General features: G+C 41.3%; 1 protein-coding gene across 3 annotated transcripts in view; it reads left to right on the top strand.

Moving 5' to 3' along the window:
- The window catches only part of LOC126457997 (nuclear pore complex protein Nup214), a 131,309-nt gene that overhangs the window by 6,998 nt on the left and 96,891 nt on the right, over positions 1-27,420 (top strand). For 2 of the 3 annotated variants that reach the window (XM_050094768.1, XM_050094766.1), the window contains exons 6-11: positions 2,113-2,233; positions 2,353-2,546; positions 4,787-5,015; positions 5,137-5,947; positions 6,044-6,235; positions 25,945-26,135. In XM_050094768.1, the coding sequence (XP_049950725.1) occupies positions 2,113-2,233; positions 2,353-2,546; positions 4,787-5,015; positions 5,137-5,947; positions 6,044-6,235; positions 25,945-26,135 (1,738 nt within the window). The remainder of the gene's footprint in view (positions 1-2,112; positions 2,234-2,352; positions 2,547-4,786; positions 5,016-5,136; positions 5,948-6,043; positions 6,236-25,944; positions 26,136-27,420) is intronic. The other variant, XM_050094767.1, reaches the window with a different exon arrangement.

Genomic DNA, 27,420 nt, shown 5'->3' with positions numbered 1-27,420 from the left:
TCAATTGTCTAAATGTTTGTGTCTATTTGCTCCACCAGATGGTGTATTCTGTACTCAACAATTTGATTTGTTTACACTTTGTTTGTAATTTGAGATTGCCCTCACATTAGAAACAAGTACCTACTTTTCTTGTGACTGAAAGTAAATCATAAAATTAATACATAAATGCTTATTCAAAACCAGATACTTCTCTGCCACATTAATTCCCATTATCTCTGTGACAGACACTACCAAAATATGTTTTAGGGTAAGTGTGTGTGTGTCTTTCATACACTTTTATCACTTACATTGTACAAATTTCTCTAACATCAGTACATAATGTTAAATATCTTTTTCCAAAAACCGAGCGAGGTGGCGCAGTGGTTAGCACACTGGACTCGCATTCGGGAGGACGACGGTTCAATCCCGTCTCCGGCCATCCTGATTTAGGTTTTCCGTGATTTCCCTAAATCGCTTCAGGCAAATGCCGGGATGGTTCCTTTGAAAGGGCACGGCCGATTTCCTTCCACATCCTTCCCTCACCCGAGCTTGCGCTCCGTCTCTAATGACCTCGTTGTCGACGGGACGTTAAACACTAATCTCCTCCTCCTTTTTCCAAAATGGCTGCTGTTACACTAGAGTGCAGTGTGGGTGTTAAGTTCTGCTAAGACATCATTTCCAGAATTAGTCTTTACCTCTGCTCCAAAGTGTATGCAGTGCTGAAACTGATCTGTTTACTGTATTGTCTGTTGCCTTTTGTGGACATGTTATTACTAACAATCATTTTAGTGCTCCTCACAGTCAGGCTCAAAATGAGGGTAGAGCTTTACTAGGTTGAAGCTTTTGGTCATGGTAAGAGAATTTTCTGTGAAACACAAAGCTTCAGGTTCTACCCACATACCATTTTCCTGTAGTCTTCCTCATTTCGTGGTCATTAAGCAGAGGGGCAATTTAGTCATTCCCTTAAGTTTCCATGTTTCATTCTCTACCTTCATTTGAGAACCAAATGCATAATGCACTTGCTATAAAGGAAAATGTGACCTCATGGCGATTCAGCAAGTGTTTTCTGTCTAGATCACATGGATAGTCTTTATTAACGACATGTTACTAACAAAACCCATCTATATAATCTGGATAGGAAACATTTATTGAACTTTGATTTACCTGCAACTTCCTAGCTGTTATTTATTTATTTTATTGATTTGTTCATCCTTTGACCATTCGGCACAAGTGTATATACTTATGTAGAACATATGTTAACTAGGATAAGATTAGATGAGGTCAGGGCAGGGAATTAGCCATGGTCTTGCCAAGGGAACCATCTCAACTTTCACTGTAGCCACTTAGGAAAACCATGGAAAACCCAAATTAAGATGACCAGGTGGGATATGAGGCCCACTCCTCCCGAATGTGATTCCAGTGCATTAATACTGCTGTAGTGACCTTGCTGGGTACATCTATAACTATAATGGAAATTCCTGGATGGAAAAAATATGAAAAATTAGGGAGAGGCAACAACTTACCTATAGCACACTGGTATGTGGTGCACAGAAACACGTAATAGGAAGCTGTTAACACAAGCTTTCGAGCTCTTGCCCTTTTCTAGGAGTAGTACACACATTCACACACAGGATAGATGATACATCTGTTAACAGATGGAAAAGGTACTTGACAATTTCAAGGACATAGTATTTCTGCTAGCTGACATATTCACTAACACCGTAGAAACACTTATCAAGAAGAAATGTTTTTTAACTCTACTGTGAAAGACGTTTCCTTCTCTAACCTCTTTAAGTGTGGTGGCAGTGCATTATAAAGAATAACACCATAGTGGCTCTCTTGTCTTTGAGGATGAGATGTTCCAGCATGCTCAAAATTAAGGTATCAGCAGTTGTGATTGTTGGAAATATGGTAAACACTATTGGTTTGGAGGTCTCCAGGTTCAGTCCTAGTCATCGACACACATTTATTGACTTCTTTCCTGTTGGGAGTGCATTTTTTATATTGGGCAATATTTTTATGTGCATACAGTAATACTATGTCAACATTGGAGTCAGTATTCATATTAGTTGCAGTATGCAGTTTGCTACATGTTAACACATTGTTATTTATAGTGTTTGTCCCTCTTTGCAGGTCTGGTAATCGTTAATGCTCCAAAGAGTGGTGCTGTTTCTTTTGTCAACTTTGATGACATCTGTTATAGCTCTGGTGAATTGAGAAGACCACAGTTTTATTTGCATCATCAACAGACATGGTATGTTATGGTCAGAACTGCTGTTTACAATTTAACTGTTTGCAATTTTGTGGTGGGTACTGTTAAAATATCATAATTATATTTGTCATAACATAGTTACATGAAGTTTTGTGTTATAGGAATGTGATACTTGTTGCATCTGCTAATAGTATGGAAGTTGGGGTGATTGGGCTGACTGAAGATCAAGTAAGTTGGCAGCAGTGGATGCAAGAAGATGCGTGCAGAGCAGAGCTTCCAATGTCTTCAGACAAACAGGAAACATTTCCTATTGGCTTATCACTGGATACCAGCACAACTCATGAGCTACCCTGGGGTTAGAATCATGTTAACGGTGTTTATATTTCCTTTAGTCTAATACTACACTGCTTTAAACTTTATTAATTAAAATTTGCATTTCAGTTTTAGAATAATTATTGTGTTTAATATTCATTATTGATGTCAGATATATTAAAGTGGAGTCAAAGTATTAAGGAAAATTAGCTAATGCAATTGTTTTTTTATAAAACCTGATACACATAAAAATAAGAAAATACTGGTAAAGGATTTTTTTAATGAAATGAGCTGGATCAATCAGAGCAAAGGAATAGTAGCTATTAAACACAAGAGGAACTGTAGCAGGAACATATAGGAAAAAGAAAGATATCAAAAGACTGACATTTAAATTGAATTATATTTAGCAGAAATGACGGCTAAATTTGTTTTCTACATGTATCCAAAGCATTGCAAGGAATGAAAAATGTGGCGATTGACAATAATTCCAGCACCAAATAGTTACTGAACGTTAAACCTTGGATTTTTTTTTTCTGTAGCTCACCCGCGTAATCATACTGATTATGACAGTGATAAGGCAATGACTTCTTTCGTTTACAGGTGGTAAAGAGATTACTTACAGTGGCATTTGTGGTATTTAAACTTATGACCAGAACAAGGAGAGTGTTAATTTGAAGATATGACTGCACTGTTGGAGAGAGAAGTGGTTTAATTTTCACACAAAATTGAGGAATAATGTGAGGTTGTCATAAGGTTAAGATACAGTGCATATGAAATTCTGTACTCATGTTTCGCAAACTTGGGATGAGAGCACTAGTTATTACATGTACTTCTGTTAAGAGGTGATGTATATTTGTTATTTTTGGGATGTAACATATTCAGTATGGAATATGTAAGGGGGTTATCTCACGCAGGGCATTTGTTGACTGCAATACAGACTTTTCAAGTTGTACCACTGTCCACTTCACAGTTGAAGAGCCACATTTAAGAAGCACACTTACGACAAGTGCAACCAGAACTGCTGGAGAACAGTGCTAATGCCAGTTGTAAATTGTGCCCTGACAGACAGTGCTGAGCAGCTGATCAGTCTATGGTATTTGCCACCTTGAATTCAAAGAAGAGCAGTTGAACAGATCTATTATATGCAGTGCACAATTGCGTGTTGTGGAATGCCACAGTGGAAAGTGTTTTATGAAAGCTAGATATATCAATACTTCCAAGAACAATATTTAGGATTAATATGCACAAATGTCTCTGTTTGTCAGTGCTCAGAGTAAAACGTCATTTTTGCAAAGCTATGGCCATGTGTGCGCAATGGTCATGAATTAATGATTTATGTAAACCAAGTGTGGTTAGTATTATGACACCTTCTCATGAACCACATTCTGTTATTTTAATAAAAACCATAATATATACATTCAATCAGCGGCAGCAAATACCTTTCATGCATGTCTTTTTAATGGATCTAGCCTTGAAAGGCAAAGCAGGATGCAGAGCATTGTGACCACTCTCTTGATGTCAGAACATGGTGGAGGAAAAAATATCAGAAAATTGTAGAATCATTTGAAATGTTGGAAGAAATATTTAAGAATGTGCACCAGGAACTGGACCTATATAACAACCATCTAGTGCCCCTACACTAATGAGCCCAAAAAAAGATTATAGAATCATCTTGCTTCAGCATTAGCAACTAAAACTTAAATGTTTCACATGTTCAGGAGTGTTATGACTTGTGAAGAGTTACAGAACTTTGTCACCAAATCACTCAGCACTACTAGCACATTCCTGTTTGTGAAAAAGAGACCTGGGCTGAACAGTCCATGGCTTCTTCGCAAAAGACTATATGAACATGAACATGGGACATCATATTATATTTTCATTGAAAGGTAAGGTGTTCCTGGCGAAAAACAGTCGATCAATAGTAATATAGATAATGATACTGGTCAAGAAGTGGACATTCATCCAGAGGGTGCTTCAGTGACTGAAGAGGATGATGTAGATGTAGACAGTGAAAATGAGTACAGTAAAAGAGAATATGAGGCATAAAATATATTTTAAAATTCTGTGGCCTATGTAATATCAGTAACTGATAAGTCCTGCTTAACTCAGAACTTTGTTGCACAGAAATCATGGTATTACTTTAATTTTGAAATTTATTTCGTTTTCACATTCAGGTTTTCTTTAGTAAACTTTTTTTTTCCTGCTTGGATTGTTATTGATACTGCAGAGTCATAAACAGAAAACTAAGAATCCATGTCAGAACCATATAAATGTTTGTTCCAGGTGACAACCAGATGATTCCCCCTATGCCTGTGTTACATCTGCTGTCTCACAAAGGAGTCCTGTGCTTGTTTTATGTTATCAATGTTATTCCTGGAGCTGTTACTGTATGCTCACCACCAGAAAAAGTGGCAGATGAGAGTGTTGTTGCATTATTTTCTAGCAAGGCACCAGATGTGTCACCTGCAACAGAAATAAGTCCTACTGGAAGTAGAGTCAATCTTGCTCCGAAGTATGTATAGTAGCGTCATCTTTTTGATTATTTTTCTATTATACACGGATGGAATTAAGAGAGAAAATTGTTTTGTAATTTTATGAAGGTTACCATAAAATACATCTCTTAATTGTTGCAGGTTTGAAAACGCCAGTGTTCCAAAGCCAATGGCCCCCGTTCAGAGTATACCATTACAGAAAGAAGCCTCTAGTCCCACCCTTCAGACAAATGTGTCAGAACCTGGAATTGGGATTCTGAATTCAGGATTTTCATCTCCATTCTTCAGTGTGAAAGCTTCTGTGGCCAGTGCTACTGAAAAACCCCAACCAACAATGAGTTTTATAAATTCATTACAAAGTGGAGCTGGTGGAAACATTTCAGGTTTTTCTACAGGAAAATCGTCAGGTGCAAATTTGACACAGGCTCCATCACCGATAAGCTCTCAGAGCAACCAGGCACCATCATTAACTTCCTCTTTTATTAGTCAGGTGCCATCAGTGATGAGCTCTCAAAGTAACCTGACACCATCAGTGATGAGCTCTCAAAGTAACCTGACACCATCAGTGATGAGCTCTCAAAGTAACCTGACACCATCAGTGATGAGCTCTCAAAGTAACCTGACACCATCAGTGATGAGCTCTCAAAGTAACCTGACACCATCAGTGATGAGCTCTCAAAGTAACATGACCCCGTCAGTGATGAGCTCTCAAAGTAACATGACCCCGTCAGTGATGAGCTCTCAAAACATCCTGACACCATCAGGCATGAGCTCTCAAAGTAACCTGACACCATCATTGATGAACTCTCAGAGCAGCCTGACACCATCAGTGGTGGGCTCTCAAAGCAGCCTGGCACCATCAGTGATGAGCTCTCAAAATAAAGTGGCACCATCAATGACGAGCTCTCAAAGTAACATTATGTTTCCTGCTTCGTCCGTTAGTGTAGCTTCCGTAAGTAACAAATCACATAGCAAAAAAGTTAATTTTTCAGTAGCTAATTAGGAGGAGCCTTTCTGTAGTTAGATAAATTTAATTTTGTTTTTGCAGGGTGACGGTAGGACTGATTCTACTCCAGTGAAAGTTGATAACATTGTGCAGCCTAACATTGATTCGTTATCATCAACAGAGAGCAATGAGATAACAGCAAATGTTATAAGAGCTGCAATCGCAGAAGAAATTCAGTTATTTGAAAGAGAGCTTGCAGATCTTCGCAAGAGAGTTAACAGTGTAAATACACATGTGAGTGACAATTTCTCTTTCATTATTTGTACAGATTTGTGAACTGTAATATAGTACTATAGTCATATTGATCATAAAAACTCGGGGAGTAATAGATATAAAAAATAAAAATTTTCGAGATACATACAGTTATAATGTGTATGTAAGGGGAGCCACTTTCACTTGGCAGTAATGTTGTTAAATTGTAAACTGTGGGTGCGTCCATACAGGAGGAAACATATTGATTTTCACATCAAACACAATAACCAGCTTTTTGTGCTTAGATTTTGGATTAGCTTCACCACTAGCATTTTTTATCCCTGCACAATTTATTTCGTCATGTTTTATTCCTTTTGAAAATCAGCTAGATGCTTTACATTACCAGATTACTTCCTGTTTTCTGCATGCTTGTTGTTCGTTGTGTTAACCTTTACTGTTTAATACCATGATAATTACTGGGTAGTATAAGAAAACATTGTGAGAGATAAAAATGGGAATCTGTTATTAACATAGGGAATGTGACAGATAGAAAGAGTATATTGAAGATTTGTACAGTGGAGCTGAATGAAATTGGAAGTTTAGATGAGTATATTGAAGATGAAAAACTAATTGATGAACAAAACAAGGGACCACCAATAATAAAAGAAGAGTTCTTCCTTGCACTGAACCTGTTAAAATCAAATAAAGCAATGGGTACAAATGACTTTTCTGCAGAGCTCCTTTAGTTATACTGAAAAAATCAAAAGTAAATTATTTACTATGGTATCTAAATAATATGAATTATATGATTCATAAAAAGTAGAACTACTGCATTACCCAAGAGGGCAATTGGTGGAAAGGCCTTTATAAATTATAAAACTCTAGCCCTTCTGTCAGTGTCTCAAAACTGTTGATGTCAGTATTTAGAGAGAGAAGTGCGAAGAAAATAGATTGGAACTTAGTCAGTGATCAATTTGGCTTCAGAACATGGAAAGGAACAAGAGAAGCAATATTGGCACTACGTCAGATTTAAAGAGGAAATTGGAATTAAACAAAACAGAAAAATTTACATAATTTGTTGAATTATAAAAGGCATTGGATTTGGTTGATTAGAAGTTATTGTTCAAAGCAATGTGCAAAATAGTGCTTAACTGAGAGGAAGGCGATTAATTTTGAGTATATACAAAAGTTCAAAGTACTGAAATGGATATTAATGGTAACAAGAAAGAAGCAGCTGGAGTGATGAGACAGGGATACCCTCTGTCACTGTACAAAATATGTTCTTTGAGGAGGCAACAACAACATGAAAGAAAAAAGTGACAGAAATCAAAATGAATGGTATTCATATTCACTGCATCAGATTTACCCTGGACATTTCAGTTGTGGCAGGCTCAGAGGAATAACTAATTAAAATGCTTGAGGTCTTAACTCGGAAGACAACAAACTAAAAATAAATACCAAGAAAACATGTCACAGTTGTACACAAGAAAGGAGGTGGAGTTAAGATTGACATAAAAATAGGCAGTGAGCAACTCAATAAAGTGACTGAATTTCACTGTTTTGGTAACTTTGTGGAGGAAAAATATATTTTTCAAGGGAATTGAGAGAAGAACACTGGCCTCCCAAAATAAGAAGAACCTTCTATTTCATAATTGTTTTGTTCCAGTCTGGACTTTCCATTGTTTGAACAACCTTCAATTGAACATATTAAGAAAATATTTGTAAGACCTGCATGCGGAATGTCCTGAGATATGGATGTGAAACCTGGACACTAGGGAAGTGCGAGAAAGCTCACCTTGAACCTGCAGAAATGTGGTGCTGAAGGAGAATTACAAGGACTAGCAGGGCTGACAGAAAAATGAATGATAGTCCTACAAGAAATAGGAGGGAAGAAAAGACTACTGAATGTTGTAGGCCAATGCAAAACAGAACTCAATGGACACTTAATTAGACATGACATTCTTCAAAAAACATTTCTGAAGGCAAGATCGTAGGGACAATAGTCTTTTGAAAGAAGAAGAACAAGTAGAGGGAGATAAGGTAGATATGCTTGTGTAAGAGAGAAAGTGGTTTAGCTGCAGAAGACAGACACTGGTGGACATCGATTGGACTATATTGTCAGACATAGTTGTAGAATCTAGGTGTAGAGTAGTAAAGCATACTGTGGTGCAGTTATGATCTCCAATTGCAATTGTGTAAGTGTAGACTGAAGTTCTAAAAATAAACTTTAAATATGAGCATTTTAGGTTAGACTTGACTGTAACTTCTAGGAATATTAGTTGAAAGTACGAATTACTGTTAGCAGTCGCAATGGAAAGTAAATAAAAGCAATACTACTGATGTGAGGTGAGAGTTTTAACAAATTAAGAGCTTGTGAGATGAATTTCCAGTTACTAGAAGTGATGGCATTTGGATTAAAACATTAGACTGAGTTCAAGCAAAGAGATTAAACAAGAAATTAAGATAGAAGAAACCACCATTAGTATAATAAAGGTTTTCAAAAGTGGCATTGATAACTGATGAAACTGTGTTAGTTATGCATGGAAAAAAAAGCATTAATAAATGAACAGAGTGTGAAGGCAGTGAAGAGCATAAGTAATTTACAAACAATGTAAAAAAGAACATACAAAATAAAGATCTTTTAAGTGTAACCACGGGAAGCTGTTTAGCAATAATTTTAGGATTGACTTATGATACATGCAAGAAGATTAATCGCAATTTCAGGCAAGAGGTGAAACTGTTAATATGAGAAATGCACATAGGAAACCAATATCAAGTGCTAAGCACAGAGCATATAAACTGAAAGAATATATTAGTGTAAATGTGCTGAGGAAGTGTCTAGTACCATGATAGAAGAGAAGGAATGATGCTGGAGAAATGGATGATAGTACTGTGGTGTAAGTTCGATGGAGCTCTGGGAGATTTCTATTCTTCCAAGGCAGAAATAGTTAATAAAATCTGTAGGGATATGTGGGATTTATAAAGTTATTCATTATAGTAACTGGAATCCATGAAAGATTACTAACATATTTACAGAAATACTTTATTGGGGAAAGTATAAGTAAGTATCCATACATCAGCCTGAGATCGTGAAAGAAACTATCGAAAAGTAATTTTAACCTCAAGCTTAAACAACTTCATGTCATTTTTCATTTGGTAGGACACTCGTAGATGACACTCGTAGACAGATTAGTAATTTACATCCATAAAAATTTAAACAAAACGGAAGTGGAAAATATGAAATCTCAATGGAAAATCCAACACACACACACGGACATGCATGCGCGAATGTAACTCACATACATAAGATCGCAGTCTCTGGCAACTGAAGCCACTCTGCAAGCAGCAGCACCAGTGCATGATGGGAGTGGTGACTGGGTAAGGGTGAGGAGGAGGCTGGGCTGAGAGGGGGGGGGGCAGTGAAGTGTTGCTGGGGAGCACACAGGGATGAGGTGGAGAGAGGGTAGAGGGCAGTTGTGTGCAGTCAGAAGGTTAGACGGAGGGTAGGAAGAGGTGGGGGGCGGGGGGGGGGGGGGTAGCAGAAAAGGAGAGAAGTAAAAAGACTGGGTGTGATAGTGGAATGAGGGCTGTGTAGTGCTGGAATGGGAACAGGGAAGGGGCTGGATGGGTGAGGAGAATGACTAACAAAGGTTGAGGCAAGGAGAGTTACCGGAACGTAGGATATATTGCAGGAAAGTTCCTACCTGCGCAATGCAGATAGTCTGGTGTTGGTGGGACGGATCCTTATGGCACAGGCTGTGAAGCAGTCATTGAAATGAAGGATGTCGTGTTGGGCAGCTTCCTCAATAACAGGATGATCCACTTGCTTCTTGGCCACAGTTTGTCAGTGGCCATTCATGCAGGCAGACAGCTTGTTGGGTGTTGTGCCCATGCAGAATTCAGCACAGTGGTTGCAGCTCAGCTTGTAGATCACATGAGTGGTTTTTCATATATCCCTGCCTTTGATGGGATAGGTGATTTTGTGACTGTACTGGAGTATGTGGTGGTGGGAGGATGTAGGGGACATGTCTTGCATCTAGGTCTGTTACGGGGATATGAGACGTGAGGTAAAGGGTTTGGGAGCAGGGGTTGTGTAAGGATGGACGAGTGTATTTTGTAGGTTCAGTGGATGGCAGAATACCATTGTGGGAGGGCTGGGAAGGATAGTGGGCAGGACATTTCTCATTTCGGGACATGAGAAGGGGTAGTTGATACTCTGATGGAAAATGTAGTTCAGTTGCTCCAGTCCTGGGTGGTACTGAGTTACGAGAGAATGCTCCTCTGTGACTGGACGGTGAGACTTTGGGAGGTGGTGAGAGAATGGAAATATAAGGCATGGGAGATTTGTTTTTGTACAAAGTTGGAAGGCTAATTACAGTGAAGGCTTCAGTGATACTCTCGGTATATTTTGAGAGGGACAACTCGTCACTGCAAGTAGCTAGGCTGTATGGAAGGAACATCTTGGTGTGGAATGGGTGGCAGCTGTCAAAGTGGAGTTATTGCTGGTGGTTAGTAAGTTTGATATTGAGAGAGGTACTGATTCAGCCATCTTTGAGGTGGAGGTCATCATCTATGAAGGTGGCTTGTTGGGTTGAGTAGGACCAGGTGATGCAAATTGGGGAGAAGCTGTTGACATTCTGGAGGTTCCTTTTCATTATATTGTTTCATTCATCAATCTTCTGTGCTGTATGACATTCCTTTAACTCATTACCTTTTGTTTGCAACACCATTACTTTCCTACCTGGTTCACGTTGCATTGCTGTGTTTCTTTCTGGAATTATGTACAACCTCAAAATAAAATTCACTCAATCATACTGCCCATGATGTCAACCTACTAGACAGATTCTTCAACATCAACTACTATTGCAATGCTGCATGATCCTCTATTACTCAAATCATCTTTCCATAGAGATAACACTTCAAATGAGGTGATTCCATAGATATGGCTCAACATTTCCTTGTCCATCATGTGGTAATTCTTCTCCACTGACTTCGTCTGCCTTGATGCGTAGGCAACCAGATGTTTCACTCTCTCAGCCTCCTGACTTGGCATGCAACTGAGTGCATGATTGGGCACATCACATGATAGAATGAATTCCTTATTGAAATTCAGAGACACTAAGACTGGACTCACTACCAAAGCTTCTTTCAGTTTCTGAAAAGTGTACCAACAATTCTCCTACCATAAAAACTTCGAACCTTTCCTCATCAAATGTGTTAATGGTCTGGCAGTACTTGCAAAGCCTTTTATGGACCTTCTATAATAACACACGACACCAATGAACTGTTGCAGTACATTTACCGAGTCAGGTACAGCAAAAACATATACGGCTTTAATTACTATCAGGCCTGTCTTATGCCCAACCTTACTAATTATGTGACCTTTTTTAACGCAAAATTATACTTCTCTGTACATAGCATTAAATTTGCCCTCAACCTCAAGAATACCTCCCTTAGGCATTGTATGTGCTGCTCCATGTCACTCACAAAGATGATTATATCATCAATATACACCAGGCATTGACGTGGTTTTAAACCTCTGAGAACCTCATCCAATAATCCCTGAAACATTTCAGACGCATTTTTCAGTCCAAAACGTTTCCTCCTCATGACAAAGAAAATGCTGTTTTTGGTCAGTCCTCTGCAGCCATTTCCAGCCAATGTTAGCCACTTTTCAAGTCCGTTGTTGAAAAATACTTGCACTGGCCTAAGTAGTTATGGTTTCCATGATGTTCAGGAAAGGGTTGGCATCCAGGTGTTGATAATCGCAAGAAAACCTGTATTTTTGTGATCCATCTGCTGATTGTTGGGCACAATGATAATTACATCCCCACCCCCCACCCGTCCCCCAGGGGCTATTACTTTGCTCCATGATCCCATCCTTCAGCTGCTGATCTATGAATTTCTCCAGAATTGGCTGCACTCTCGCTACTCTGTATGGTTTGTGGTAAACCAGTGATTCATTTCTCATCAGTATTAGGTGCAGTGTAATATGTGTTGATGACAATGGCTCCTTTGGAAAGAAAGAAGCTCTTAAATTCCAACACTAATTCTTCCATCTGTTCCTTATCACTCCCTCGTAATTCAGTTTCAGTGATGTTTGGTGATCTTGTCCCTCTCTTCCTCCTTCAGGATATCCAGGTTATCAGTTAACAACACGCTTATTAATCTTAAATCCTTGGCTGGCTCAATGCTTCACTTACTTCCAACAGGTCTACCACACACAACATCCCTGCTGGTGAGTTAAACTTAACACTAACCCAAAGCGATTTTCCAGTACCCTTTAGTACATCATTGTGTGGATCGAACCTTAGTGTGATTGTTCACAGTTTAACTGATTTGTTGCGCTCTATAGACTTCTCTCATGACATCACTTCATTGGCAACAGTTTTGCTCAGCTGAAACACTTTTCTGTCAGACTCCACCATGTGATGACGAAGGTCAATTTGGCACAATGCCGATGCAAAAAATCCATCTTCAGAATCATGTATAGCCCTCACTTATGTGTAGCACAATTTCACACATTGAACTGAACTCTACCCAGGCAAAAATCAATGTCCACCAATCCCAACAGTGTGACATCTTTATCTCCTACTCCTTGCAGTCTATACCATGGTGGTTTCCACTGCTTATGTTGCACCAGAACCCCACTGGCAATCAACACAAGCACCCCCATGTCCAACGTCATCCTGTAATTCTTTTTCCCCACTGCCCCTTCCACCCCATATTCCATTTCTGCATACGACTTCATAGCACTTAATTTTACTGGGAATGCCTGTAGGTGGACCTCCAATTCCCTTTGGTATTTAACATGTGCTTCTTCCCTGGTCCCCCTCTGAAATGACCACTACACCATGCTGACTACCACCGTTATTGCCACTGTTTTGTGGCTGACGTATCCTGCATTAACTTGTACATACAACTATGGATCTTCCCTAACTTATCTGCAAGTTCTTCTCCTGATTGTCCATGCATCTTTGTTACCAGGCTCAATTGTTTTCTAAAATGTCTGGCACTGTTCTGCTTCCTATGCATTTGAAGTAAGCTCTTTTTGAATCCAAATGTTTCAGCTCCATTGAAAGCCTCTGTATAACCCACATAAGCTATTGGTTCTGCAGTTAGTCTTAATTTTGCTACCTTCAAAAGTTTCATGTCAAGCCATCCTTCCATCTCTGCCAAATTCCTGAGATCCTCCAGAAAAGCTTGCACGTCCTCAGTTGATTTCCTGGAGAAAGGAGCAACTAAATTCGCAGCTGACAAATCTGTATCTTACCATGGCAATTCGACTCATAATAGACTGTACAACTCCCTACCAGCTGCTGTTTATTGTTATACCCTTTCCAACAATCCAACAATATATGCACTGCATCTGGTTCTGACACTCCTTGTGTCCCTGACTCTCCCAAAGCCTTGCCCGTGTCATTACTCATTTTGGAACACCAACAATTACAAGACACACAAAATTAGACATATCAACTTAACTCTTACATCTAATCATCAGCCATTTTGATTCCCAGCAATGGTCTAGTCATGTCAGTTATGCTTACATATGAAACACACTACTGCTACCAATGCTGTACATGGTGCTGAATGACGGAAGCTACTCTGCATACATCTGACAGGCACTAGCCAATTGTGTCCCATGTTACCTCTAAATTGTGACAGATTCACTGGCTCCTTACTTTTATAAACACTCACCTTGCAAAATGCGTGGAAGTCAACCTTCTTCACCACGACAAAGACTCTTTGACAACAACAGTTCAATTTCTCGCCTCACTGTACCGTAGGCCATAGGTTCAGATATTATGTTAAAAAGACAACACCAGTACTCTGACACCAGTTGTAAGTGGTGTTGTAGAGGTGGGTTGGCAGGCTGCCCTTCAGCTCCAGTTGAACAGCCTGTACTTCTAAATGCTTTATTATGGCACCCTGCCATAGATCAGTACAGAAGGCAGCCACTTGACAGTGGCATTCGGTGTCCTTGTGTATCTTTTCATCCTCCCAATGCTAACAGCACAGCATCAGCTGGTGCAACTGCTTTTGTCACCAACAACTCCAGCTGCAAGCAACGGTGGCTAACTGTGACTGCATGCGTTGAGATATGGCTCGCACACCCTGCTCTGTCCATAAGATGGTCAGCCAGTAACATAATGGCTATATCCCACTCCCCCGAGTCGATGGCTGGTGAGCTGCTAGCCAGGGCCGGTGCTGGCTGTTGTTGTGCCGGCTCCAGCTCCTGCAGTCTCAGGACGAACTGCTCTGGCACACAGTCAAACTATGGTCTACGAACACATTCCAGACAGCTGTCAAACGACACAGCTCTGTGGTGGCAGGGGGTGTGATACTAACAGAAGAGACTTTAGTATAAATGGCTGCACTTGTTTGGGATAATAAAGCTGTCTTCAAATCGAGTATTGGTTTGAGCCCTGCAGTTGTTTCCAAGCCATGGTACTCTTCCTGCCTTCATCCAATGTTCGAACATACTTAACTGACCACCTGTAGGGAGTGGAATGCTGACCATAGGTGAGGTTTGCTACTGATGTGGATCAGTTATTCTTCATTTTATAAATCCTATGGCAAAGGAAAATTTTCAGGGACATAAATCAAGCCAAGATACAAAAGAAAGAAATAATGAGTAAAACAAATTATGTAGGTGGTAATAATAATCAACTTTTGAATCTGTACAGGCGTGACAATGCCACAAAACTGTCATTGTAGGCACAAAATATTGTTATATTAGCTGACAGTGGCTCAACTTCAAGACCAGGTATCTGGACCTGAGAAGAGGGATGAAATTAGATGTGCAGTCCAATCTGTGGGCGAACAGAGTGTCTGAACACGATGTAAAGATGAATGTGGAGCAAACATAACACACCATCATGAGCATCAGAATAAGCTAAATACACAGAAAACAGAACATGGCGCAAGGTGAAGGTGAGGTCTGAGGTAGCTGATGCCCATGTAAGAACTGCTAGATGAGACCTATTTTCATCAGCAGGTGAACACGTGGGTCAGTGGCTCTGCCCATGCAACACTTCACACTCACCCTCTGTTCAGTGCTGTACTTTGGTACAATACTAATGCCAGCTCTTCTGCACCTATCTTGATATCTACTGGCAGGGTTACTAAATCCTTTGCCCCTGAAAACATCACGTTGGGCCAAAAATGGCCAGGTTGTGCTGCAACCTCCAGAGCAAAATCAGGAAAGGCCTGAGATTTTTAGAAATGGGTCGACTACAAAAGGTAAAAGTACCAATGAAGCTGTCTCTGTCAGAGGAGCAGAAGGTTGTGGAGGCTGCATTAACTGTTGGTTCACCAGCATACCTCAGCCACTGGTGAGTGGAGGTGGAGAAGGAGGGGGGGGGGGAGGAGGAGGAGGAAGACAGGCATCAATTCAAATTCTGTGGGCTCTGCAGTGGTAGTCACGGAGCCCTACTCCATGGTGGAATGAAGGCTGGTGGAGGGCATAGTTGGGGCAGGAGCAGGTGATCATGTTGCCGCAACTGGAAGCCTCCCACCTGAACAACACTGTGACCAACTCCATTGCCCGGTTGATTTGGTGCTGGCTTGTACCTATGCTGCAATGGTCATGTGCGCAGCTGACTGGAATGACAGATCTGCTACTCCTGTCCAACCTCCACCACAAAAAAATGAAGACCTTTATGGTCTGTCAGGATGCCTGGTGGCCACCCTTGCTGACATCCTATAGCCGGCCTAAGTGGCAGCCCTGCGAGAAAAATGTAGTGGACTGTAACAATCCTGGACATAAGACTCGGGGTGCAACAGATCCAAAAGACACTGTGGCTGGTGCCCACACAAATGTTCTGCCAGACTGCACCTGTCATTGCCCAATGTGTGACAAGAAAACTAGACAGTGTGTCATTGTGAGACATTGCAGAAAAGGGTTTCTTGTTTTGGGTTTTAAATGTTTGCACAAATTGCTCCACTTCACAGTTAGAAGCCAGGTGAAATGGGGCTGTAGCCAGATACTGAACACTGTTGAAAAGCAAAAATCTGCAAACTCTTGTGACTGACCATTATCAGAGTCAAGGCTCCCGGGATTGCTCTTGATAGCAAAAGTGACAAACAACAAGTGATTGGTTGCAGTCAGCATCATGGAGGACAGTTTCGGTATGTGTAACAAATATGACAATGCATCGACCACCAGCCACCATGTGCTTCCCAAAAAAGGGCAATTCAATCTCAATGTAGACAAGTGTAATGTGCTGCGAATACATAGAAAGAAAGATCCTTTATCACTTAGCTACAATATAGCAGGTCAGCAACTGGAAGCAGTTAATTCCGTAAATTATCTGGGAGTAGGCATTAGGAGTGATTTAAAATGGAATGACCATATAAAATTAATTGTCGGTAAAGCAGATACCAGACTGAGATTCATTGGAAGAATCCTAAGGAAATGTAGTCGAAAAACAAAGTAAGTAGGTTACAGTACACTTGTTCGCCCACTGCTTGAGTACTGCTCACCGGTGTGGGATCGTACCAGGTAGGGTTGATAGAAGAGATAGAGAAGATCCAACAGAGAGCAGTGCGCTTCGTTACAGGATCATTTAGTAATCGCAAAAGCGCTACGGAGATGATAAATAAACTCTAGTGGAAGACTCTGCAAGAGAGACACTCAGTAGCTCGGTACGGAACTTTGTTGAAGTTTCGAGAACATACATTCACCTAGGAGTCAAGCAGTATATTGCTGCCTCCTACGTATATCTCGCGAAGAGACCATGAGGATAAGATCAGAGAGATTAGAGCCCACACAGAGGCATGCAGACAATCTTTCTTTCCACGAACAATATGAGATTGGAATAGAAGGGAGAACCGATAGAGGTACTCTAGGTACACCGTCAGGTGGCTTGCGGAGTATGGATGTAAATGTAGATGTAGAAAGAGCTTGGAAAGTTGACATGCTCCTTGTCCTAATCACACTCTGGGACTGACCAAGCAGGAAACTGATGTGCTGGCACAGCCGTGTTCTGTGGACAGTCCGTGCAGTGCGACTCAAGATGTTAAATATCAGAACCAATCACTGGCCAATTGAGATGTCGGTGCGCCATATGGGACATACTCCAGAGTGACACATGTAGCAGGTGGAGTATGCAAGGATGCTTTGCCAGAGGGATGACCACTCAACAGCTTTGCTTTCCGTCATCAGCATGAGTAACCCCTGGACAGTGTCGAACTGATGCCACAACAGAGAAAAACATATGCCATGTTGGATCTGCTCTAGAAGGAGCAGGCTCAGATCATCCCATTGGGACTGCCGAAATGATTTTCCAGAAAAGAGGGTTGATGGCTTTGGCAGCCGTGACCTCCTGTGTTGTCAAAGGAAAATCTGGTGATGTCTGCTGCAAGGTATCACCCAATGCAAAAACTAGAACCTCCTGTTGATCAAACTCCAGATCGGGTCCTACTGGCAACTGCAATAGCACATCTGCATTAGTATGCTGCGCGGTTGGACCCAAAACAGATGTTGTAGCAGTAAGTACTGAGAAATAGGGGCAACTTCTGCAACCATTGGGTAATCCAATATGGTAACTTAAGAGTGAGGGCTTAATAGGGAAACCAGAGACTTGTGGTCACTAATAAGACAGAACTTTGCTAAATAAAAAAAAAAAAAACACCAGAAATGGTACCCAGTGTCTTCTTTTCCACCTGAGATTAATTACATTGCACTGTGAAAAGTGTTTTCAATGCGTAAGTGATGAACTATTCGGTTCTGTCTGGACTGCGATGCAACAGAACTGCAGCAATGCCTTACTGCAATGTGTTGGTGGCCAGAGTTAACTGTTTATCCAGCATTAAGGAAGCAAAATGGGGAGAGCAGCACAAACACAATGTGAGAGACTGAAAAACCCATTTACAGTCCTCAGACCAGAAGAATTTTGACACTATTTTGATAAAGCTGGTTAAGAGAATGGCAGACATGTGGGGCGTGGGTAATCAACTTAGCCTAATAAGAAATCTTGCATAAAAAAGAATGGAGCTCCTTCATGTTCTGGGGTGCCAGGTTGATGATGATAAGTGTGATGTGCTCATTCTTAGGGATAAGGTCATCTTTGCTAAGAACATGTCCCAAAAGTCCACATTTGGGGAAGGGGAGGTATCTACATTTTTCCAGTTTGCAGTGAAGACATTCATCAGAAGTCATTGGCACCTTTAGATTTAGTAAATGCTCTTCTCATGTGGAGCCAGTATCCAAGATGTCATTGAGATAGTTTACACAACAGGGAATATCCCGAGTCAACTGCTCCAGATATAATTTGTAAATTCCTGGCAGAGACAAAATTCTAAAGGCAAATGATTAAACTAGTAGAGCCCATAGGGGTTGTTGAGCACTAAGAAATTCAGAGAAGCAGCATCTAACAACTACTGCAAGTGCACATTCCGCAAGTTGAAGCAGAAGAAATACAGGTCCCCTGGCATTTTGCTGCAGGTGGGTGCTTGCAGGCTGGAAGGCAGGATGGCAGCCACTGGTGACACCGACACTTGAACTGGATCCAAGGATGTGCCCGGAGGCAGGAAGTGGCTGCAGCAGAGATGGTGCTAGCTATCCATGTGGCACCTTCAGCTGCTGTGTATGGCCATCTGCACCTGGGGCCTGATGAACTCATGGAGGGCTGGTAACAAAAATGGCAGCTTCAGCTGCTGTGTATGGCCATCTGCACCTGGGGCCTGATGAACTCATGGAGGGCTGGTAACAAAAATGGAGGAGGGTGAGCAAGGCCTAATATCATATGGGGGCATAATTGGCAGAATGGCCAGAGAGGTCAGAGGTGAAGTAGGAAAACCAGATGCAGGAAGAAAGGATGATGTCATAGGCGTGTGAGGAGGCGGAGGTGGCCAGGCCTCCCTGACTGAATCCAACACTCGCAGCGACCAAACCCGCAACTGCAGACAACCATCCCAAGTGTGTAGCACATGGTCGTAGGTGCCTTGAGAGGTCTTGGTGTAGGGTCCAGTAGATTCAGCAATGTGCATGGCTGGCAGTCCTGCAGTGGCTCTGCTAGGCTTTTCTCACTGATGGGCATGGTCCTATAGTAACTAAGGAAACATGTGAGAGCCTCTATTGCAGGGGCTTTAGCAATATAATTCTACATTTGCATGTTAAAATTTCGGACTAGGTGTTCTGCCTCCTTGTGCACGCGAGGGCGGAAAAGGGGTGCATAAACATGATGAATACCATGGTGCGCACAAAAATTATGAAAACACTGAGAGACAGAAGTGTGGATTGTTGTCAGTTACCAGCATGTGGGAAAGGCCTTCAATGGAGAATATTAGAGTGAGAGCCCCCGCTGCAATGAATAATGTGGCCAGGGATTGGCCTGGTGACGTTCACATTTAGAACAAGGAGTGATTATGCATGAGATGCCAAAATGATTCTGATGTAGTATATGAAGAATGTCGTGCCTGAGAGATACTTCAATGATCACCCTTGTAACAACACATTCTGTGGACAAGAATATGATGCCATCGATGAGCATGAGTCTGTGCTGAACAGCGAATAATTGCAGATGTTATCTGATGCATGAGCCAAAGGTCACTTGGGCCCTCCATGCTGATTGTTTTGTTGCTTGTGATAGGGAACAGGGTAGGGGCTGGGGCTTGAACAACGTGAGAACTGATAATAGTGAATCCATCCACTGTCTGCCAAGCTTCCTTGTCGAGGCAAAAACAAAGTACTCCCTCTCGATTGAAACCAGGATCAAGGTACTGTTGATAAATGCAAAAGAGCTTCTGCATTTGAATGCTGAGCCATAGGTCAGAAATGAATCTCATAATTATATCTACTAAGGAACATGGCCCACTTTTAAAGTCTATGGGCTGCCTTGTCCAGTAAGTGTACCGTAGGGCTAAACAGAGGCAGTAACAGCTTGTGGTAAGTCACCAAAGGAAACATAATGCTGTAAAGACACACACAAAACTTCTTGATAGTCTAAATAATAGCAACAGCCTCCTTCTCTATCTGAGAATAATTCTCCTGTGCGTCATTCAGTGTCTTGACACAAAAGCAATGGGCTGCTTTGAACCATCCACATAATGTTGTCAACAAAGCCCCCACATCATATTGTGATGTGTCCATTACAACCACAAGCTCTAGTCTCAGTTGATAGGTGGCCGAGAACGGGGCAGAATGCATGGTTGCAGGCAGGGATCCAAGCAAATGCTGCACCTTTCTTAAGCAGTTGATTGAGAAGGTAGGAAATCGAAGCTGCCTGTGGAAGGAACTGTTGGTAATATGTGTCTTTGCGTAGGAATACCTGAAGCTCCTTCACATTCTTAGGAGGTGGAAGGGCTGTTGTGTGAGTATCGATTTGCTGAGTCCCCCCATGAGAAATAACATGTCTCAAGTATTTTTTAGAAGGTTGCAAGAAATGTGACATCTGCAAATTACACTTGATACCTTCGTCATGCAAGGTGTGAAACAAAAGACAGAGGTTGTGAAGGTGGCCCTTTTTGGTGGGAATGGTAACAACAATGTCGCTGATGTAATTGATACTACAGGGAATTCGTTGGGTAAGCTGCTCCAAATAGCGTTGACAAATTGGTTGGCGCAGTTGCAATGCCAACACCAATTAGTTGTACCTGTAGAGGCCATACAGCGTATTAACAATAAGAAGCTGATGTGATTCTTCATCAGTTGGCAGCTGTAAATACGCTTTCAACAAATCTAGTTTTGAAAAATATTGTACACCCATCAGCTTCGTCATAAGTTCATCCAGGCGAGGAATGGGATATGTGTTGACCAAGAGCTGTGATTAACCGTCACCCTAAAGTCACCACAAAGACTGGGGTTGTCTGTCGGCTTGTTGGTAACAGTGTAGTCCATTGAGTGGACAACATGGATTCTGATGTCTAAAGCTGTAGATCTGTCCAATTCTTCCTTCACTTGAATGTGAAGTGAGTGGTACAGAGTTGGCATGGAAAAAAATTGGCTTGTTTTGTATATTTGAGAGTGATATGCACCATATAATCAGTAGTGTTGCTGGGTCCTGATGAAAAAAGGGATAGAATATTACTTCCACAAGTCATCCAACTCTTGATAAGTCACAAGATCTGATATTAAATAAATGGGATTGGAGATTGTAAATCCAGAAGCCCGGAAAGTCTCCAAATCGAACAGATTTCTATAAGTTCACTGTCATTAGCCAGAAATGTCACTGACTGAATCACCAAATTGTACATTGTTTCCACAGTAAATTGGCTCAAAATAGGAATCTGCCATGTATTGTAACTGACAATACAGTGTGAAGTAGCCAGCATTGGAAGAGAACCAAGACGGATATAAGTATCCACTTGGAGGTGTGTTGGGGTGCTGTTAATATGCACATTGTTGAACAGTTTGTTAGAAACAGTTGCAGTATCTTCAAATACATCACTAACAGTGTTATTGTCCATAGATTGAGGTATGAGAGGCACAGTGGAAGCTGACCGAGTGTTGCATACAGGTGCAGTGTGATCTTCCTTATGTCACAGATGGTACAAGACAGGGAATGTTGTGACCAGGCTAGTTGGCCGTGTTTAACAAAATGATGAGGGCAGAGCTTGTGGCAATTTTTCCACCATGGCCATAATTGTGTGTAGCTTGGGGACAAGGCACACAGCGCTACCATGACATCTGCTTCCAAAGGCTTACTGGAACGTGTATGCCTGTTGCTGTCTAAGTTTACAGTGGCCATGTCAGCCCAAGAATCTAATTGACAGCTTCAAATACTTGCACGACCTTTAGTACTTCTTTTAAAGAGGGATCTTCAAGCTGCAGTGCCCTTTGGTGAAATTTCGTGTTGGGGGCTGCCAATATGGTAGCTTCTCTAACCATAGTATTGGTGTATGATTTCTGAGATTTAGCAATAATGAAACTACACTTGTGTCTTAATGCCTGCAGTACCACAGCCCAAGTGTATTAGGATTGGTGGGGTTGCTTTCTGTCCTGTTAAAACTCCACTCTTGTGTAAATCACTTGAGTGTGCTTGCCATGATAGGAACTCAGCAAACAACACACTTTGTCAAATGACAGAGATACAGGATCCTGAAGGGGAGATAGCTTCCATAGAAAGCTATACATTTGTGGGGAGATCCATGACAAAAAAAGCTTTAATGGAGTTGGCATCTGGTCTGTTACCTTGAAGGCTGCAAAGTGTTGCCACAGGTGTTTTTTCATATGATTCTCACTCTTTGTCAGCTTCGTTGTAGGTGCGGAATGGAGATGGGGTGGCCAGTAAAGATTAGAATCTTGTTAACAGACCCATCAACATCCTGTCCAGCATGGCTGTGTGTTCCTGTTGCTGAATTTCTAAGTGCCACTGGTTTTCCAATTACTACTGTAGTAAAATCTGCAGAATTGACTTCAAAGTATGTACATCTTGACATCATCAGGTTTTCGTGTGAATCACGTGAAGAATGAACCTTTTTGTTGCCATTTGTGTAGCAATGAACACAACTGAGAATGCCAATAAAAATATAATGACTTCAGTGCCGGAACCATGAACACTTTCTATACATTTTCCTTGTACATAGCTGGATTGGTACCTGTTTGACATACAATTATATGTGAGCAGAATGAAGTTTACAAGAGTATAAACTGTTACAGCGTGAGACAGAAGCCACTTCGCTCTGGGTTTAAATAGAATGACATGATGTTTCCACAAGATGGTGCTGGGTGGCAGCTTCATGCCCCACTCTCACGGCTGTCAGCTCTGTCTGAAAGTGCCATCCCCTGGCAGCTGAACTTAGCCACTGTGCACGTCATGTGCAGATTGAATAACACATAATGGTTCGACGCCACACATCCTGCTGAACTTTGTCGGATGTTGGATGTAGGTGGTAACTGTGGGTTACCATAGTATCTATCAGAGATGTATCTCTCTATTTTGTTACAGCATTGTTTGGTGTTACAAATTGGAGGAACCATTAGTGAACTAACTTAAATAACACATCTTTGGAATAAGATGAACCAGCTTCTAACATATCAGCTATAGTTGTCATTGCTCATTAACCCTCAGTCATGCTTTTTTCCCACTCTTTTAATTCACCCTTTCCTATTTCCAGCCTTTCAGTACTAGAGTGTACTTTTTTCCTCTGTTTCTCATTCGACTGTCCCCCCACTGCCATTTGTGCAATATTTGGGTACATTCGTATGTCATGAGGTTGGATTCCATTGGAACCATTGCACGCAGTGACTGTGACCTAATTCAAACAGGAAGTAAGTCAGCAACCAGTTATGATTCAGTCTGTACTTTATTGCAGAGCCAGATTTCAACTACAGTATAGCTATCATCATTGCATATGAAGTGAGTATCGTAGACTCGACAGGCTTGGAAATGCAACCCTTAGCATGCACATAGCTTAATTCAAATTCAGCTGAAATCTAGATCTGCAATAGAGTACAAATTGAATTGTGACTCGTTGCTGACTTACTTCCTGTTTAGACATTTGTATGAGCTATATTTTGGGATGCATTGCGAGTGATTTATATGACATGTTTTGTTGTCATTGTCAGTATCATCTTCATGATTATTTATCATATTCATTTATTATGTGCTAACTTCAAAAATAATTTTACAATAATGAAAATTCCGGATGGGATCAATCTACCGTATTTACTCGAATCTAAGCCGCACTCGAATCTAAGCCGCACCTGAAAAATGAAACTTGCAATCAAGGAAAAAAAATTTCCCGAATCTAAGCTGCACCTGAATTTTGAGACTCGAAATTCAAGGGAAGAGAGAAGTTTTAGGCCGCACCTCCAAATCGAAACAAAGTTGGTCCATTGTAATATGAGACACAATTTAGGTCGAATGAATGACGATACAGCTACAGTAGTTTGGTTCGAGTCGTAAGCTTAGCAGTTAAGCTTTACCAGGTAGCCATTGCTATGCGTCAGGCTCTCCGTCCGCATTTATACAGGTACCCTTCCTTTTTCACGCGCTTCGTCTGGTTTGAATTGATTGCTTATTTTTCTTTGATCTGATAAGTGCCGTTCTCTTTGTTATAAGTGTTTACGTCACTCTAAGCTGAAAATGCATTACTGTACTGTGTCCTGCATTGTTTGTCGCATTCTGATAATGAGTGTTTACGGCCTATCACCGCTCGCGGCATGGCTTGCTTTTGTGTGCGCGCTACCGCCGCGAGAGAGAGAGAGAGAGAGAGAGAGAGAGAGAGAGAGAGAAGAATCGTCACATTAGCGAAACAATAGCAAGAGACTGCTATTTGTTGTTAGTTACACTGCTGCTTTCTATTATAATGATCAACAAGAACCAAATAATAGACTGCGTATGACAGATGGTGTTCTGAACGAGAGTTTAGCGAAAATTTTTCTCCGTTTGAAAATCTTTGCAGATGCCTCTTTAGTACATTACATTCTGCATAGAAATTAGAGTCATCTTAGATTTAAAAATCTAGTCGAGTGCCGTGCTTCATTTCTGACTGTATCACTATTAGGCATAAGAATAATACGAATATAAACATGACATGGTATGTATATTCTTCCGCATTTGCTGTTGTCTCACACTAGTTTCGTAGTTTATTAGGCAGACAGGATTTAAATGACATAGCAGCAAACACGAAAGAATACATGGCAAAATGTTTATATTCGTATTAATCTTATGGTGAAGAGAATACTGCATGTGATTCACAATTCATAAAAGTTCCTATTAGCAACCATCTCTTCTCACAGGTAGGAAAAAATTCAGAATGTAGAGTTGGCCATATTGACAAACATCCCAGTCTTGCCAGTCGGATTTTCGTAGCCCATTGAAATGCTGTTACATTCGAAGATGAACAATACGGAATTTGTATTTACTTCGTTGGATAATGTATGAAAATGCAGTGGTCGAAACTCGGGGCGGAGAAAAAAGCTCGTCTTCCACCGTTTTTTAATTTATTTACTGACGCAGAGGTTTTGGCGCCAGTATTTATCTTTGTGCTAGCAAAGCATGCCTGTGTAGCGCTACATATATTCGACGGCAGAAGTTAGTTCTGGCGGCACTTACCAACATTTTTCAGAACTTCCGCTTACTTTGCACTCGATTCTAAGCCGCAGGCGGTTTTTTGGATTACAAAAACGGAAATAAAGTGCGGCTTAGATTAGAGTAAATACGGTATTTATTTGAAGCTTATTGTTGTGTGTGCAGGGAGACTTGTAACAGAGAAGGAAAGGTATCATGTCTCTCATTACCTCACCCCCCTCCCCCTCCTTCTTTGCCCCCAGTTGCTGACATGGTCCCCTCCCCTCACTTCTGTGAGTCTGATCAACCACTCGTAAATCATCATTGTTGCTGCGGCTGTGGAAGGGTGCATTTGGATGTCATTGCGATTGTGATTCCACCTAAACTGGAAAAACAGCATTAGCTCAAAAGCTAGTAGTGACTGTACTGTTACATGTGCCTATCGGCAACTTTCCATACAGATTCATTCAAGTGGTTGCCTTTCTTACGAATATAATGTAACAATTAGTCATGCCGACATTCTTTGTTTCTACCAGCTATCTATTTGTTATGTACTTCGGCTTGACCTACATCCCTGAAAATTTTCCTTTATGAAAGAATTTACAGAGTGCTGAGTGACTAAATTTTGTCTCCTATTTATTTATTGATTTAATTAGTCCAGACTGATGATATTCACTGTTTAAATTTCTCAGAATCTATTCTTGCTGTTGCCTTATGCTTTCATTAATTTGATTCCTTTGATTGATAATGTTGTTAATGTTACTGAAATCGCATCGCTTCATTATTTTTAAGGTTGGAATACAGGAAGAAAGAACATTATTGCAGAAAAAAGTAGAAAATATGGAGGAATTTTGTCGTGAGCTTGAAGAAACAACACGAGCTCAAACAACTGAGGTGCAATCCCTGAGAGGCTTGATGATGGAAACATTTGTTTGGGTAGAGGATGCCAGATCCCGCCGACGGAAAATTACCAAACCACCTGAGTAACTACACAAACTACTATATACGGTTTTTGCTGCTATAAATAATTTATAAGGATACCGTATTTTATGTGTATTTATGTGACTGAATGACAAATTTAGTGAAGAGAAATGGTTAATACACTCATCAAAAGAAGTTTTGCATCATCCCGGTTCCCAGAACTTCTGAAGATAGACGTGGACCGTGGATATTGTATCACAGACACAGTCGCTTTGACTGTTCATAGATGTCACTAAACCTGCCCAAAGATGTAAACAACCATGCATGAGCAGTGACTATTAGATGGAGGGGGTCCAACAGCCAATCAGTTCATCATTCCACCAGGAAGGAGGTACACGGCTGGTGTTGTCTTTAGTTCAACCATGCCTAGACGGTCAATACTGTGGTTCGATTGCGCCCACATTGTTACTTTGTGCCAGGAAGGGCTCTCAACAAGGGAAGTGTTCCAGTTGTCTCGGAGTGAACCAAAGCAACGTTGTTTGGACATGGAGGAGATACGGAGAGACAGGAACTGTCGATGACATGCCTTGCTAAGGCCACCCAAGGGCTACTATGGCAGTGGATGGCCGCTACCTATGGATAATGGCTCAGAGGAACTCTGACAGCAACGCCAACATGTTGAATAATGCTCTTCATGCAGCCATAGGACGCTGTATTACGACTCAAACTGTGCGCAGTAGGCTGCATGATGAGCAACTTCACTCCCGACGTTCATGGCAAGGTCCATCTTTGCGACTGCAACACCATGCAGCCCGGTACAGATAGGCCCAACAACATGCTGAATGGACCACTCAGGATTGGCATCACGTTCTCTTCGCCAATGAGTATCGCATATGCCTTCAACCAGACAATCATTGGAGATGTGTTTGGAGGCAACCCGATCAGGCTGAACGCCTTAGATACACTGTCCAGCGAGTGCAGCAAGATGGAGGTTCCCTGCTTTTTTGGGGTGGCATTATGTGGGACCTACGTACGCCCCTGGTGGTCATGGAAGGCACCGTAACGGCTGTGCGAAATGTGAATGCCATCCTCCGACTGATAGTTCAACCATATCGGCGAGGCATTTTTGTCTTCATGGATGACAATTCACACCCCCAACATGTACATCTTGTGAATGACTTCCTTCAGGATAACGACATCACTTGACTAGAGTAGCCAGTATGTTCTCCAGACATGAACCCTATTGAACATGCCTGTGATAGATTGAAAAGGGCTGTTTATGGACGACATGACCCACCAACCACTCGGAGGAGTCTATGCTGAATCACCATTGAAGAGTGGGACCAT

The sequence above is a fragment of the Schistocerca serialis genome, chromosome 2, assembly GCF_023864345.2.
Source record: "Schistocerca serialis cubense isolate TAMUIC-IGC-003099 chromosome 2, iqSchSeri2.2, whole genome shotgun sequence".
In the NCBI taxonomy this organism is placed as follows: domain Eukaryota; kingdom Metazoa; phylum Arthropoda; class Insecta; order Orthoptera; family Acrididae; genus Schistocerca; species Schistocerca serialis.
Note: the sequence above shows the minus strand (reverse complement) of the source record. Positions and strands in the feature narration are given on the sequence as shown.